Below are 15,327 nucleotides of genomic sequence, written 5' to 3'. Positions count from 1 at the left end.
TAGCGCCTACGCTCAAACGGGAAACAGAGAGTAACAGACGTCACTCAGAAACAGAACGCAGCACAACAAATGGTTAGAGATGCTCTTGGGGAGAGAAACTCAGCTCTGTGCGGGGATGACAGAGGATGCTGGGCACACTGGTCTGGCCTCCCTGCGGAGGGGACCCGAGTTGACCGTGAAAAATGAGTAGGGGGTTACTAGTTTAAAAATGGGTGTGGGGTGGGCCTTCCGGGAGGAGCAGCAAGCACAGGGATGGAAGGAGCAGGACACATGTCCGGAGTGGAAACTGCTGAGACCCACAAGGTGTGTTTGGGGACCATGGTGATGCTGGGCTGGGGAGGCCAGCAGGGCCCGACACCATAGAGCCCCAGGCCACCTTAAACTTTGGTTCTCTGTCCAAGGAGCAAGGGAACCCATTGGTGAGTAGAAGAGGGAAGTGGGGTAGCAGAGACCTGTCCTGTTTATGTGTCCAGAATGTTTGTTCTGATCAGTGGGTGGAAAATGGATTCTTGGGCAAGAGTAGATTCAAGAGGCAGATCAGGAGCTGCAGTTCACGTGGAGGTGGTGGTGGCCTGGGACAAGGTGCCGGTGGCCACGAAGGGAGGATGTGGATAGATATAAGGGTTTTTCCAGAGATGACACACGGGTCTTGGCGATGGATTGGCTGTGTGTGGGTGTGTTGGGGCAGAGGGGTGGGAAGGAGGTACAGGAATGACTCCCAGGTTTTGGCCTCTACACCTGGAAGAAAGTGGCTCCCCTTACTTTGGTGACTATTGGGGGTGGCCTTCACTTACCAAGTGTTCACTGCAGTGAGCAGACTCACTGAAGTCAGAGAAGGAAGGACGTGGTGAGCTATTCCAATGCCCTCATTCTGCAGAGGCAACATCTGAGGCTTAGGGATTACAGGACACACAGAGGATGGGGTCAGAGCCTGAGCCCCTTGACTCCCTTCCCCACATGGTCTGTTGGGAGAATTCCAGGCTGAACCTGAGGCTACCTGGACTCTAGCCCTGACTGTGCTCCAACCCTTTGAGTGAATCCCAACAGGTCACGTGCTTTCAAGCCTCAGTTTCTCTACCTGTGAAATGAAAGGAAGAGAATGGCCACTTCTCCTCTTCTCAGGGAAGAATGGTAGTTATCCTGCGGTCACTTCCTTCCCAGGAACTAGGAAGTTCTTGGGGAAAATGAAAACAATGCTGCTTTGATGGCCTGGGGTTTTCTGAAACGGGAAAACTAGGTTGGGGGGACCTGGAGGAGCCTCTCCCCACTTCCTGCCCTTCCTGTGTCTTGCAGGTTCTGAAGGTTGAGTAGCCAGCGGGATGCCTGGCTTGCTGAATTGGATCACGGGGGCAGCCCTGCCCCTCACCGCGTCTGACGTTACCTCCTGTGTCAGTGGTTATGCCCTGGGCCTAACCGCCTCCCTCACCTATGGCAACTTAGAAGCCCAGCCCTTCCAGGGTAAGGACACCTGCTGGGGCCTCCCCGGAACCACCCCCTCCTCCACATTGAATCACTGTCTTGACATTTACTTGCTGACTGACCTTAGGCGAGTCATGCCACCCCTCCGAATCTGTTTCCTCATCTGTAAAATGGTGAGACTATTTCTGCTTTGCAGGCCCCAAAGCCAATAGCAAGGAGGGTCAGGATTTGAGCTGAAGAGGTTTGGGTTCAGCCCCAGCCAACTATCCCCACACTTTTCTTTTTCTTTGTGACAGGGTCTCATTCTGTTGCCCAGGCTTGAATGCAGTGGTGTGATCACAGCTCACTGCAGCCCCCACCTCCCGGGATCAAGAGATCCTCCCACCTCAGCCTCCCAAGTAGCTGAGACTACAGGCATGTGCCACCTCACCCAACTAATTTTTGTATTTTTTGTGGAGACTGGGTTTTGCCATGTTGCCCAGTCTGCTCTCGAACTTCTGAGCTCAAGCAATCCATCCACCTCGGCCTCCCAAAGTGCTGGGATTACAGGCTTGAACCACAGTGCCGGACTGTCCCTGCACTTTACAGCCCACAAGGCACACTGTCCGCTGGTCAGTCCCACACTTTCTCCAGGGAGCCTCACAAGAGGATAAGCATCAAGACTCAGTCAAAGCAAGGAGGCTCCACTCCTAGCCATGGTTCTTGCTCCTGTGACCCTGGGGAAGCTGCCACCCCCTCAAAATCAGGATGCTCCTCTCCGCTGTCCAGATGCCCTGGGTTGTGGTGGAGCCGATGAGGTAATAGGGCAGGCAGGACTTTGTGGACTGAGAAACCATCTGTGAATATGAACCACGGTCAGGGGTGTGGAGGCACACTGGCCTGCCAGAGTCATTTGTAAATCAAACTCCTTTCACTTCAGGAGGGGAGTTGTGGGAAGGCCAGGAGGGCACCAGCCAGGATTCCCTTCCTATCTGCAGTGATGGGGCCTCCTAGCCACCAAACTTCATGTCTTTGGTCACCAACCTTTGGTGACAAAACCTCAACCCCACCTGAGATTCTGAAACCCCTGCAGGGCTGCCCTGGGGACCAACACTACCAAAGGGAGCCACAGGGAAACTTTCTTCCCCTTAGAAATTTCCCGGGCAGGGCAAATGGCCCTGTTCCTGTATTCAAGGAAACCTAGACAGGGCGACTTAAATTAAGATCCACCTGCAGACTCAGGGAGCTAAATACCCAAACTACTTCCAGCAGCCCTTTGGTTTTCCACAGAAGGAACAAGTCCCCTACTTTACAGATGAGGAAACTGAGCCCCAGAGGGAGCGGAGGTTGGGTTTGTGGGGGGCTCACCCTGGACCCAGCATTGTGCTGTCCCGATATTAAGAGGGTAGATAAAACAAGACCTTAACACTGTCAATGTGATCCCCAGCCGCCAGCATTACTCAGAAGCTGCTTCAGAACCGCAGGATTTCTGGCCCCACCCCAGAGCTACTGAATCCAAATCTGGATTTTAACAAGACCCCCAGGTCACTCGTGAGCTTCTAAAGTTCGAGAAGAACTAAGATATAATAACGTGTGGCACGTGGCTTCATCAATGATGCCTATTTTTTTCAATTCTCACTACGACCCTGGGAATAGGCTTCATTATCGCCATCTTACAGGTGGTGCTAGGAGGCCTAGAGAAGCTAAGTGTCTTCTTATCCAGGGTCACCTGGCTAGGAAACACGATGGGGCCTGGATTAGAACCCTAGTCTTCCTCCAAAGCCGCAATCTTCCACGCCACAGGTGGCAAACTTGTGGTCCATGGACAAAACTGACCATACAGATGTGCTTTATGAGGCGCACACAATAAGTCCCATAAAAACCCATGTTTTCGCGCTCTTGGAAAATCAGAAGTTCTGGCCACATCAGGCTCACATACCTGCAAAATAAGAGCTGGCCCTGCCGCTGCACTTACCCACCTGGTCCCAGAGCTGGCTCGCTGCCGAGGCCTCTGGGCATCCACTGAGTGGCAGTGGGCACCACCCAACCGGCAGGCCAAGGATTCAGGTTCCTTCCAGGCAAGGGGTGTGCAGGGTGCACCTGGGGAACCTCGCGATGCTGGGCCCTGCTCTGACAGGCCTCTTCGTGTACCCCCTGGATGAGTGCACCACGGTGATCGGCTTTGAGGCAGTCATTGCTGACCGTGTCGTGACGGTACAGATCAAGGACAAAGCCAAGCTGGAGAGCGGCCACTTTGATGCCTCCAGTGTTCGATCCCCAACAGTCACAGGTAAGGAGACCAGAAGGGTTGCAGCGGGACCTGGGTTTGGCCAGCCGGAGGCTGTCTGGGTTGGAGCCTCAGGCCAACTGCAAGGATAGCAGTGGGATTTGAGGGAGAAAGAGCGCTGAACTAGTCAGGAATCCTGGACGGAATCCTGTGCCACTTTGGGCCAATAATTAACTTCTCTGAACCTCAGCTTCACTGTCTGTAAGACAGAGGTAATTGACTTTCTGTTGTCACTCGAAAGTGTGAGGATCAAAGGAAGGGAGGTAACAAAAGGATTTTAAAGGTCTCTCTAGAGAACAGAATAACATATCTTTTTAAGTTCAGAGGCTGTGGGACAAGTCACACCAGGATTTGACTCCCTTTCCTGTGGCTTACAAATGGTGTGAGCTCAGAGAAAAAATCAACCCCCTCTGTAAAATGGAATAAATAACTGTCCTCACCTGATGCTCAACCAGGATAATGCAGGCAGAGGACTCACATCACAGTAAATACTCAAAGCATGGCTACTAATGCCTGCTATTGAGGAAACTGAGGCTCAGAGAGGGAGAGCAACTGGCTCAAGGTCAGTAAAAGGCAGCTGTTAGTGCCTTTTAGGCAGCATGTCACACAGCATGTTAGTGGAAGAGCCAGGGCTAGAACATAGACCAGGTAAAATATAATGTAAGCGATTCTTACTGTTGGATCTATGATCAAAGTGAAGTTCGTTCAAGTGGTTATTAAAATGTTCAATGAACACTCATCCTGTGTAAGGTGCAAAGTTGTCCCTGAGTTGTTATGATTTATCACGGTCCAAAAGATTAGTTAGGATCTGTCTAGGAGTAACCATGATGGGAGCAGGGGGTGGAAAGTGACTGTGTCAAAAGAGGTTGTGATGATGTTAGAGGAAAAGACCAGCCCAGATCAGGGACCAGGGAGGTGTTCATGGAGGGGTTGGGTGGGTGGGTCGACTGGGTAAGCGGGGATGAAGAAATGGGTGTTTTAATAAAAAGAAAGAGCATGAGCAAAAGTATGGATCCCTGAGGGCGGGGGATGCTTTTATTTGGTTCTCGGGGTGGGAAGTAGAATTTGGGGGATGAAGGTGTGTCCCTCTGTTGGGGTTTTGTGAGTCCAGGTTTTCCATCCCCAGCAAGGTAGAGTGGAAAGTTCACAGGCCTAGAGTCAGACACATGGGGGTTCAGATCCTGGTTCAATGGGTTACTTATTCACAAGACACACACTCAAGCTGAGCCTTGATTTTCCCATCAGCAAAATGGGGCCACTCACTTACCACCAGAGCAATCTTAGAGGGATCAGAGATAATCTATGTACAGCCCCTGACACCAGCCTGACACTTAGGGCACATTTTGCAAGAGGGGGTTTCCATCGCCCCTCATTCCTGCACACCGGGAAAGCTGACCTTGGATGAGGATTTGGAGCGGATCCTGTTTGTGGCCAACCTGGGGACCATTGCCCCCATGGAGAACGTCGTCATCTTCATCAGCACCTCCTCGGAGCTCCTGACGCTGCCCAGTGGGGCTGTGAGGGTCCTTCTGCCTGCTGTCTGTGCCCCAACCGTGCCCCAGTTCTGCACCAAGAGCACTGGCACCTCCAACCAACAGGCCCAGGGGTAAGGAAGCCCTGCCCAGATCAATCAGAGTCCCAGGTGGGCAGCAGAGAGTGCATCAGGTGACATTAGTAGGGGATGGGGTGGGGGAGACAGGGAGGAGATGGGGAGGCTCTGCTGTACGGTTGCCACCCTCTGAGCCATTTGCTTCTCCCCTGCCCACTTTTAGAGCACTTAAAAGCATCCCTGAAATGCCCTGTAATGGTACTGGCCAGAAGTTGTGAAATTTGGAGAGCTTGGAAGCAGCATTTCCAAGCTGTCCAAATTTCATAACTTTCCTCAAGAGGTACTTTCTGAGCACCTACGGTGTGCCAGACACTAGGCTGGTTGGTAGGGATAGAGAAGGAGAGAAACCAACATGTTTCCTGACATTTTGGAACTTGGTGGAAGACCATTATCCAACGAATAACACAACTAATTATGTGACTCATTGTGTACTGGAATGCATTATTGACTGAAAAGTACAAGGAAGGAGAAATTCATTGGGCTAAGAGTATAAAAGAGGAACCCAACCTGGGGGGCCAGGGGCCGGGCCACACTTCTCCGAGGAGTGATGTTTCAGCTGAGAACTGAACGATAAGGAGGATGTAGGTGCAGACAGGAGTATTCCCGTAGGTGAGAGCAGCAGGGACAAAGGCCCTAGGGTAGCAGGGACAGGGCCCTGGAGAGGAACAGAAGCACAGGTGGCACACGATGAGGCTGCAGAGGCATCGGACACCCTTTGGCCCTGGCTAAGACTGTTTCTCCAAAAGCAACAAGGAACCATTAAGAGAGTTTTCAACAGGATGGGGAGAGGAACATGACAAGCCCTGTACCTGGACAGTTTCTCTGTCCTCCCCTCGTGGTATGGAGGGAAAATGAGGTGGGTCACAGTCTAAGGCACTTACAGCTGAGATCATTTTCTATGAAAATAAGTGCTGTAGGGATGGAAGGGGACAGAGTGGGACAAGTGCTATTTTAGCTCCAACGAACAAGAACCAGGCATCATTTGTGGCCTGACCTGAATGATGGGGACAAGCCATGGACATATACTAGAGGGAATATTTTGTGCAGGGAAAGTCACAAGTGCAGAGGCCCAGAGGCAGCAGCAGGTGCCATGTGTCATGGCAGCAGCAGAAATGCTAGTGTGGCTATCGCAGAATGAGACAGGAAAGGAGAGAGGTCAGATCGGTGGTGATGAGTGGGATCGTGCATGGTCTTGAAGGATGACACTTGGCACAACAGAGAAGCTGGTGGCATAAGCCAGTCTTAGACCGAAGAGCACCAGCCTGTGTATTGTCTTTGTAAGTGTTGCCAGTGATGATGAGCCTTGTGCATCCGAGAGGCAGGGCCGAGCTGGGACATTCGGGACCTCAGTGGATCAGGGAACAAGAGGCCAGGAGGCCCTGATGCCACTGAGTGGGTGCTAATACGCTTATTTCTGCCCATCCTAGCAGGCAGAGTTAAGAGTGACACTCTTGGAAAAAGACCGCCTCAAACCCCTGTGATCTCAAAGGAGCTCAGATAGAGTGACACAAGACAAAATCCAAAAACCAGATGACACCAAGTGTTAGTGAGGAGAAGGGGAAGGCTTGTTCACTGCTAATGGACTTAGGAAAGGGGACAGCCACCCTGGAAAGCAATCTGGCAATCCTCGGTGTGCCCTTTCCCCCCGGGGATCATGAAGAAATTATTTCACAAGTCCAAAGGGAACACAGACAGGGGTATTCGTGGTGGCGTTATTTGTGGATGTGGGGAGGCCGAGCTGGGAACAAGTACAATGTAACAGATGCCCCCAAGTGATGTCAAGTTAGCAGCGAGGACTTGGGTTTGCAGCCTCCTGGGCAGAGTTTTAAGACATAACATTGTGCCAAAAAAAAAAAAAAAGTAAGAGATCGAATGAGATTCATAATATAAGGCAATCTTGTCAGCTTAAAGCACAATCACACCCAAATGCTGCCCCATATTTTACAAGGATGTGCACATGTGGAAGGACATAGATTAAAAGCCTTAGAGGGTGTGCCTGTAGAGACAGTGCAGGATGGGAGGTGGGGTGGAGATCACAAAGAAAGAGGGCCCCAAAACGTGAGCATTCAGCAGGTGACAGACACTTGGCTAAGCAGTTGCTCCTGGAGTCCTCAAAGCAACTGCAAAGTATTGTCCCCATTTAAAGGATGGGAAAACAAGCACTTAGAGGAGAAATGACTCACAAGGCTTGCTGCTCACAGAGACAGAGATTCAAGACAGGGTGTGACACAGCACACACCATTTCACTATGGAGCCAGACAGACCTAGGCTAGGAGGTCTGGGCCAGGACTCTGCCAGTTCTTAATAGTGGGAACTTGGGCCGGTCACCTCATCACACTGAGCTTCAGTTTCCCTGCAGAGACTCTGACATCTTCTTCCCAGAGCTGTGGTGAGAACAATGTGAGCTACCCCTCGGGAGCACTGTGCCTAATGCCTGGTCCAGCGTGGGTGCTCCTTGGAGGTCGCTGTGCCTTATGTCAGAATCCAGGCTTTCCCTGGGGTCAGGTTGAGTGGGAGAGTATGGGTCTGAGGGCCCCCTTGGTGGTCTGGGCTGCCTGGAACTCATCGTCCTCTCCTTGTCTTCTCACGCTGGTCCCCTGCTTCCACCCTGGCTGGTCTCCTTTCCTTCTCCTGGCACTTTTCCAGCAAAGACAAGCACTGCTTTGGTGCCTGGGCCTCGGGTTCCTGGAATAAGTTGTGTCTGGCGACTCTCCTGAACACCGATGTGTCCAACCCCATGGAGTATGAGTTCAACTTCCAGCTGGAGATCCGTGGGCCATGTCTGCTCGCAGGTGAGAGGGAGATGTCCAGATGGGATTGGAGGGCTTCAGGCCAAAAGTCAAAGGCTGCCAGGGATGGGACAGGGGTGGGCAGGGAAGCCAACTGGCCCAGATGGCAGATCAACTAAAGTACACAAAGCCTGTGGACCCCCATTTCCCATGGCCCCAACAAGCAGCCCAAAGATAAGTCCCTTCCCAGGACAGATTTCAAGGCCACCGACTTCCACCCCAGTGACTTCCTCGGGAGAATGTCCATGGGGAATAGTGAACCTTGGTCTTCTCCTAGAGGCCACAGCTGTAAAGCTGCTTCCTGGATCTCACCTTGTCTGCATGTCAGAAGCACCCAGAGACACCCAAACATCCTGCAGCCTAGATCCCACCTCCCAGAGACTCTGGGGTATGTTCCGGGCATGGAAACATTTAAAAGCTCCCCAGAAGATTCTAACTTGCAACCAGGATTAAGAACCATTGCTCTGAAGGTTCTCCCCACAACCACTCAAAGCCTTAAAAGGACACTAGGATATGGTTTCTTGTCAGGGCATGCTCTCCTAGAGCAACATTGCATTCCAGTGTGAGGTGCGTTTACGGAGCACCCACCAAAAAAGCGCCCTTCGAGGGAGCGCTGAGAGTCATCTGCTTGGCAGCAGGCTGGGGGCTGTGCGTGCCCTATAAGAATGCGACTCCTCCGACCCCCACTAGATCCTGAGTTCAGAGCAGGAAAAGCCATCAGACACCATCTATCTAAGCCTGCATTTTACAGGTGGGGAAATTGAGGCAGCCTGGCCATGGTCACACTGCAGGTCAGGAGCGCCTAATGGGGCTGGCATGTCACTCATCTCTGGCCTGGGTCTTGGTGTGCCCCAGCGAACTCCTCTCTCTCCTGACCTCATGAGCCTATATCCCCCTTGTCTTTCTATGCCACTCAGGGGTGGAGAGTCCCACGCACGAGATTCGTGCCGATGCCGCCCCATCTGCCTGCTCAGCCAAGAGCATCATCATCACCTTGGCCAACAAGCACACCTTTGACCGGCCCGTGGAGATCCTCATCCACCCTAGCGGTACGGTGCCCCACAACGGGCCCCTGGGTTGCCTGTGGGAGGGAGGAGGTGCTGATCCTGTGGGGACAGAACACGTGGCCCCCTGCCCAGCAGCTAGCTAGCCAGGGAAAGGGTCGGGGGTGTGTTGCCAAGAAGAGGAGACCCACTACTTTCCTCCCAGGAAAGTTGGCTCTAGCTGGTGGAATCAAGTGTCTCCTGCCCTGATTCAAGCTCCAGAGGCCTAGGGTCTCATCCACCCATCAGGGCACTTTACCCCAGGCCAGCTGAGCAGAGGATCTTTGAAAACCAAAGCTCAGTGAGACCCTGGAAATTCTGTAGCCTCAAGGAGAAATTCTTGTCTGTTCAAGAATTCACAGAATGTCAGGACCTGAAAACATCAGAGAGGCATTTAACCCCATCCCACTACCATTTTACAGATGGCTCAACTGAGGCCCAGAGAGGGACAGTGAGTCACCCATGGCCACTAGGCTCCCCTACCTCCCAGCTAAGGCACCTCCCACTGCTTCAGGCAGCCAGGGCTTCCACCCCGCTTCCAACTGGGAGTCCCACCCCTGTGAGAATCTTGCACCTAAACAGAAGCCCCCAGCATCCTTCTCCTATGACACCTGGCCAAGTGCTGAGAGTCGATCTCATCTCTGCAGAGCCCCATATGCCCCATGTCCTGATAGAGAAAGGGGACATGACGCTGGGAGAGTTTGACCAGCACTTGAAGGGAAGAACAGATTTCATTAAAGGGATGAAGAAGAACAGCAGTGCAGAGCGGAAGGTGAGGGCAACTGAGGCGGGGAGTGGCTGGTGGCAGAGTTGGGGTGGCACTGAGGCCTGGTCTCCACTGAACCAGTGAGGTGGGGAGGTAACCTGCCCGAGGGCATGCAGCAAGCCGGAGGCAGACACGAGGCAAGAAGTGTTTCCTTCCGTGGGCCCTGGGGCACTGCAGGGCACTTTCAGATGCCCCGTTATCCCGGCTCTGTTCCTGCCTCCTGCTAGGTCACCTTTCTCCAGGACCTCACAGGTGCCTAAGCCAGGAAAATTCACATATGGTGGCAGAAATTGCCTTGGCCTCCTCTGGGTCTCTGCATCCCCAGGGGTGCCCAGGACTCTTCAGCTCCTTACCTCCTGGACCTCCCCTACCCACCAGCTGAGTAGCCTCTTGCTCTTCCTCCCTCTGGGGCCCTTGCTTGCTATGACATAAAGGACAAAAGCAGAGTGGGGAAAGTTGTCCCCCAACCCATGAAGCTGCAGGACAAGGAGGCCTGGCCAGGGGGCGGGGATGGGAAAGGGAAGGTTGGAGGCTGAGCGTCAGCCACAGGTCACACCTCATGCTCTGCCTCCCACTCATGGTCCTGCACACTGAGCCGGGTCCTGAATACCAAGATAGGTTTCGGAATGATGGCTCATCTCTTTCCATTAGCCCCTTTTTTAGATGAGAAAACTGAGATCTAGCACCCAAAGATCACCAGTGAGCTGGAGGAAGGGAAAGACTGTTATCTCAGAAGTTAGATTTGGTGACCAGGAGGCTAAGGGATGAGAATGGATTCTGTGGGGGCAGTTGAGCTGGATTTCACAACACCACCCATGCTCTACCCGCCTAGCTGGCACAGGGCAGTGGAAAGGTGGGGAAGTGGACAGAGACCCCACTGGAAGCACCTGCTCTCCCAGAGGTGCCCCTCAGTTAGATGAGTCAGTTGGGAGAAGAAGCTGGAGCCAGGTTCTCAGAGTAGGGGGTGGCAATGCCAGAGGGCCAGGTTCTCAGAGTTGGGGGTGGCAATGCCAGAGCTCTGAGAACTGCTGCCTGTATGCCAGAGGGGCCCAGTGGGCCTCCCAGGCCTGGGGCTGCCTGCCCTGCCTGCCAAGCCTTAAATCAATTAGCTCGGGGATGGTGGAAGCAAATGAGAATTAACTTGCCACCTTGGGTTGGTTATGCAAATAGCCTGTATTCTCACAAACTCCAGGATGACAGCAATCAACCCACAGCTGCTAAGAAATTATGAGTTTATTGTAATTGGATAATGGCAGCTTGAGGAGACATTAGAGAATCCTGAGCCAGGGTACCCACCCCACCCCGTCCCTCTGAGAGGAAGATAAGGTTTCTAGAGGTGGCTTCTCTCACTGGCAGATGTGGTTGCTGCTGCCTTGGACTCTGTCATCAAAAGAGCCAGTCTGGGCTGTGGCCTCTGGTGGAGGGGCTTCACGTGGGAGACAGCGAGCAAGATCCCTTGGCAGGGAGAAGAGTGGGTTGCGGGTATCCACAGGGTGAACATCAATCAGGAAGAGTGGGTGGGACAAGCTGTCAGAAACCCTGGTTTAGCAAGAAGAGGGCAAATCACATAGAAGGGCACACCATGCGCAAGAGACAGAGATGCCAAGAGAAACAGAGGCTGAATTAAAAAAAAACAGAAAAGATGTACACACAGGTCAGTGGCAGACAAAAAGGCCCACGCAGGTTAATTTCCTCACTTATTCATTCAACAAATAAATCTTAGGGCGGCAATATTGAGAATGACACAGTCTTTATCTTCATGGAGCTTATATTCTGGGATGGAAAGACTGAGGAAAAAAAACAAATCAGGCCAGGCGCGGTGGCTTATCCCTATAATCGCCGCATTCTGGGAGGCCGAGACAGGCGGACCACGAGGTCAGGAGATCAAGACCATCCTGGCCAACATGGTGAAACCCCGTTTCTATAAAAATTAACTAGGCGTGGTGGTGCATGCCTGTCATCCCAACTACTCGGGAGGCTGAGGCAGGAGAATTGCTTGAACCGGGGAGTCGGAGGTTGCAGTGAGCTGAGATAGCACCACTGCACTCCAGGCGGGTGGCAGAGCGAGACTCTGTCTCAAAAAATAAAAATGAAAAATCAAATCAATGAGCCAGATCTGTTTGGAGAGGGATGATATGACCACAAGTCATAGGTGCTGGGTGTTCTTTAGCCGGGTATCAGCAAAAGCCTGTCTGAGGATGAGACCTGGCAGATGACCAAGAGCCCATCGTGGGAGGAATGGATGGAGAGTGCACAAGGGATGAAAGAGCAGGAAGCAGAACAATGGTGACCTGTTTGGAAAACAGGAAGAAGGTCAGTGCGGCTGAAATGTGGGGAGCAGAGTGGGTAGAGAGGAGGTGGACAGCTAGGCAGGGGTCAGGCCACACGGTGCTTCCTAAACCATGGTTCAGAGTATTCAGGGAGGGCACTGCTTGAGCAAGAGAATGACAAGAACAGTCGCTCTGGCTGCTCTCTGCAGAATGGACCACAGGGAGATAAAAGTTGGACAAAGAGAGCAGGAGACTATTGCAAAGGTCCAGAGACAGAGACAGTCCTCTCCTGAACATGGGTAGTAGCAGTGGAGACAGAGAGACATGGACGCGTTCAGGCTGCATCTTAGCAGCAGGACTGGCAGTGCTTTGCTGCAGGATGGAATGTGTGGAGTGAGGAAAAGAGGGGAACCGAGGACAACTGTTAGGCGTTTGGTTTGAACAACTGGGTGGGTGGTGATGTCATCTATTGAGATGGGAAAGGAACCCAAATAGACAGAAACTGAGAAACAGACACAGAGACACGTGTACACACAGAGACAGCCAGATAAGGAGACAGAGAGAGAAAGTCGGGGTGGAGAGTGAAAGCAGTGTGAGAACAAAGGAAATGCGATTCTGTGGGAAGGGGAGGGGGAGAAGCAAGGGGAAGGGTCCTGGCCTCAGGGCCAGCTAGGAGGCCACATAAAAGGATAAACACCAAGGCACTGTCCTTCCCTTAATCTTTACTGATCCATCTCTGGACCAAGCCCTATGTTAAATTTTAGAGATGTAAAAGAAGCTAAGAGATGACCTGCCTTCAAGTATAATAGCAAACAAGTTGGCGGGAGGCAGAGATGGGAGCAAAAAATTGTATTCAACATGAGAAGTGCCTGGGCCTCCAGGACCACCAACAGCAGCACCAGCAGTGGCAATGATGGCTGCTGTTTAGAGACCATTGCTCTCTGCCAGGCAGCCAGCTTCCTAAGTGCACTGAACCCATGCAACAACTCAGTGAGGTATGTCTTCTTGTCCTCATTTCATGGATGAGGAAACTAAGTAATTAAGTCCACCTGGAAATTGGGGAAGACTTTCCAAACGGGTAGAATTTGAAGAGTGAGTAGGAATTTAACAATGGGAGAGAATCGGTAAACCAGGGAAACCCAGTTCACAACCAAGAGGAGCCAGAGAGCAGTTTACACACTGAGTGTAAAAGCGAGAGACCATTACTCAACCAAGGGGCTTCTCGCGTCTGTGCTGACTCAGTTCATCCTCACAACCACCCTGAGAAGCGGACATTATCTGCCCCATTTGACCAATGGGTAAATTGACCCAGAGGAGGGACTCGCCCCCATGTCACACAGTTGGATGGTGACAGAGCAGGGATTCAAACCCAAGTCTTTCTGTCTGCAAAGTCCATGCTTGCTGTTGCAACCCGTGAAGGTCTAGCAAACAGAGAAGCTGAGCACAGTCAGCCCAGACGTCTTCCGTGCAGAGCCTGAGCAGGATGTGGGTGCACGGTGAGTGATGGGGACCAGGATGAGTCCCCAGGAGTACCTCTTGATCCCCTGATTGCCCAATCAGAGTATTCCTTTCTTCTCCAGACAGAAATCATTCGAAAACGCCTCCACAAAGACATTCCCCACCACTCCGTCATCATGCTCAACTTCTGTCCCGACCTCCAGTCAGTCCAGCCGTGCCTGAGAAAGGCCCACGGGGAGTTCATCTTCCTCATTGACAGGAGCAGCAGCATGAGCGGGATCAGCATGCATCGAGTCAAGGTACCTGCTGAGAGGACCCCTCCTCAGGGCCCTGGGCTCCAGGGGAAATCAACTGTGCGTCCCCAACCCAGCTTCCTCAGCACTTTCTGTTCCAAGAAACAACTTTTAAAAATCAGTTTAAATGGAGACACCCAAACTCCATTTGCATCCCCATAAAAACATGAAGTAGTGTGAACAGAGGCAGAGCTGGCATCCATTTACAAGGAATGAAGTCATCCATAGCTGTCCTTTACATTCTACAAACTTTAGCTAAAACACCCCGGCAGGTACTGAGTGGAGCAGGGTACAGAGAAGAGAGGAAGGGAAGTAACATTTGCTGAGGGTCTGCTATGTGTTGGATACGGTGCTAGCCACTTAATGTGAAGCTTGATATCTAATCTAGACAATAATCCTATGCGTTTGATCCTATTTTTGCCATTTTCCATATAGGAAAGCTGATCTTGAGAGTTTCAGTCACCTGCCCAAGGTCACACGGCCAGTGTGGTCTAAAATTAAACCCACGTCCACCTGACTGTTCCCACCACCTGACATCAGAGCTTCAGTGGACATGGCCCCTGCCATCAAGGAATGTATAGAATTTGGTAGAAAAGACTTGGTTTCTCTTTTTTTCAAATGCCTAATAGGTGCCAAGCCTTGCCCTTGGCCATCTGGAAAAACAGCAGAATGTAAACACATTTGCTGTCCTCAAGGAGCTGACAGTCAAGAGAGAGGCACAGGCCTGCTAGCCAATCAGAATACATGGGAACTTTGTCTCCCTGCTAAGGAGAGCTCCTCAGGAGAGTGGAAGCAATGGTGATACAACCCTCCCCCCGACAATCCAGATGCATTTCACCTGCCCCCTGCCCTACCCCCAGGAGATTACTGGTCTAGACTGTGGCATTTTCCAACACTCCCTTGTATTTTTGATTGTGCAGATGTCTGTCTCTCTGAAGTTGTGAACTCATTTAGGAAAAGGGTCATCTACCCTCTCACCTCTCTTTTTCCATGGCGCCTAGCTCTGTGTTTATGCATGAAAAGCCTTCCATCTCTTCATTGATCCGGGTAAAGAATAACAGAGGTCAGGAAAATAAGGAAGGAGGGGGCAAGAACAGAATGGGGTTCTGCCGTCACCTGAAATTTCATCTTTCCCCCTAGTTTGTTCCCAGAGCAAGCTCTTGTTTCCAGAACAGCAAGCTCAGCAAGGAGAGGAGGGTTGGGTAGGATCTGCGATGCCAGGTATCCCCACGGGTTTGCTACAGTTGTCTTGAAGTATGACAGAGGAGTCATACACAGGACCCAAGTTCCTGTTTGAGGTCTCATGACACAGGGGTGTAGGGCTGATTGGCATCTTCTTCCCCAACCTGCCCACCATCAAAGGCAAACATTGGAATGAGAAGCTGTCCTCGGTGCTGGAGTGCTGAAGCATGCT

At 52.0% G+C, this 15,327-nt stretch overlaps 1 protein-coding gene across 1 annotated transcript in view; it reads left to right on the top strand.

The window, feature by feature from the left end:
- The first annotated feature begins 1,319 nt into the window (after positions 1-1,319).
- The window catches only part of VWA5B1 (von Willebrand factor A domain containing 5B1), a 48,979-nt gene continuing 34,971 nt past the window's right edge, over positions 1,320-15,327 (top strand). The window contains exons 1-7 of the mRNA XM_033228009.1: positions 1,320-1,458; positions 3,536-3,688; positions 5,021-5,291; positions 7,941-8,086; positions 9,001-9,132; positions 9,774-9,898; positions 13,743-13,919. Of these exons, the coding sequence (XP_033083900.1) occupies positions 1,320-1,458; positions 3,536-3,688; positions 5,021-5,291; positions 7,941-8,086; positions 9,001-9,132; positions 9,774-9,898; positions 13,743-13,919 (1,143 nt within the window). The remainder of the gene's footprint in view (positions 1,459-3,535; positions 3,689-5,020; positions 5,292-7,940; positions 8,087-9,000; positions 9,133-9,773; positions 9,899-13,742; positions 13,920-15,327) is intronic.

The sequence above is a fragment of the Trachypithecus francoisi genome, unplaced genomic scaffold (genome assembly GCF_009764315.1).
Source record: "Trachypithecus francoisi isolate TF-2019V2 unplaced genomic scaffold, Tfra_2.0 Lachesis_group12, whole genome shotgun sequence".
Classification (NCBI taxonomy): Eukaryota; Metazoa; Chordata; class Mammalia; order Primates; family Cercopithecidae; genus Trachypithecus; species Trachypithecus francoisi.
The sequence above is the reverse complement of the archived record's forward strand: the minus strand, read 5'-3'. Positions and strand labels throughout refer to the sequence as shown.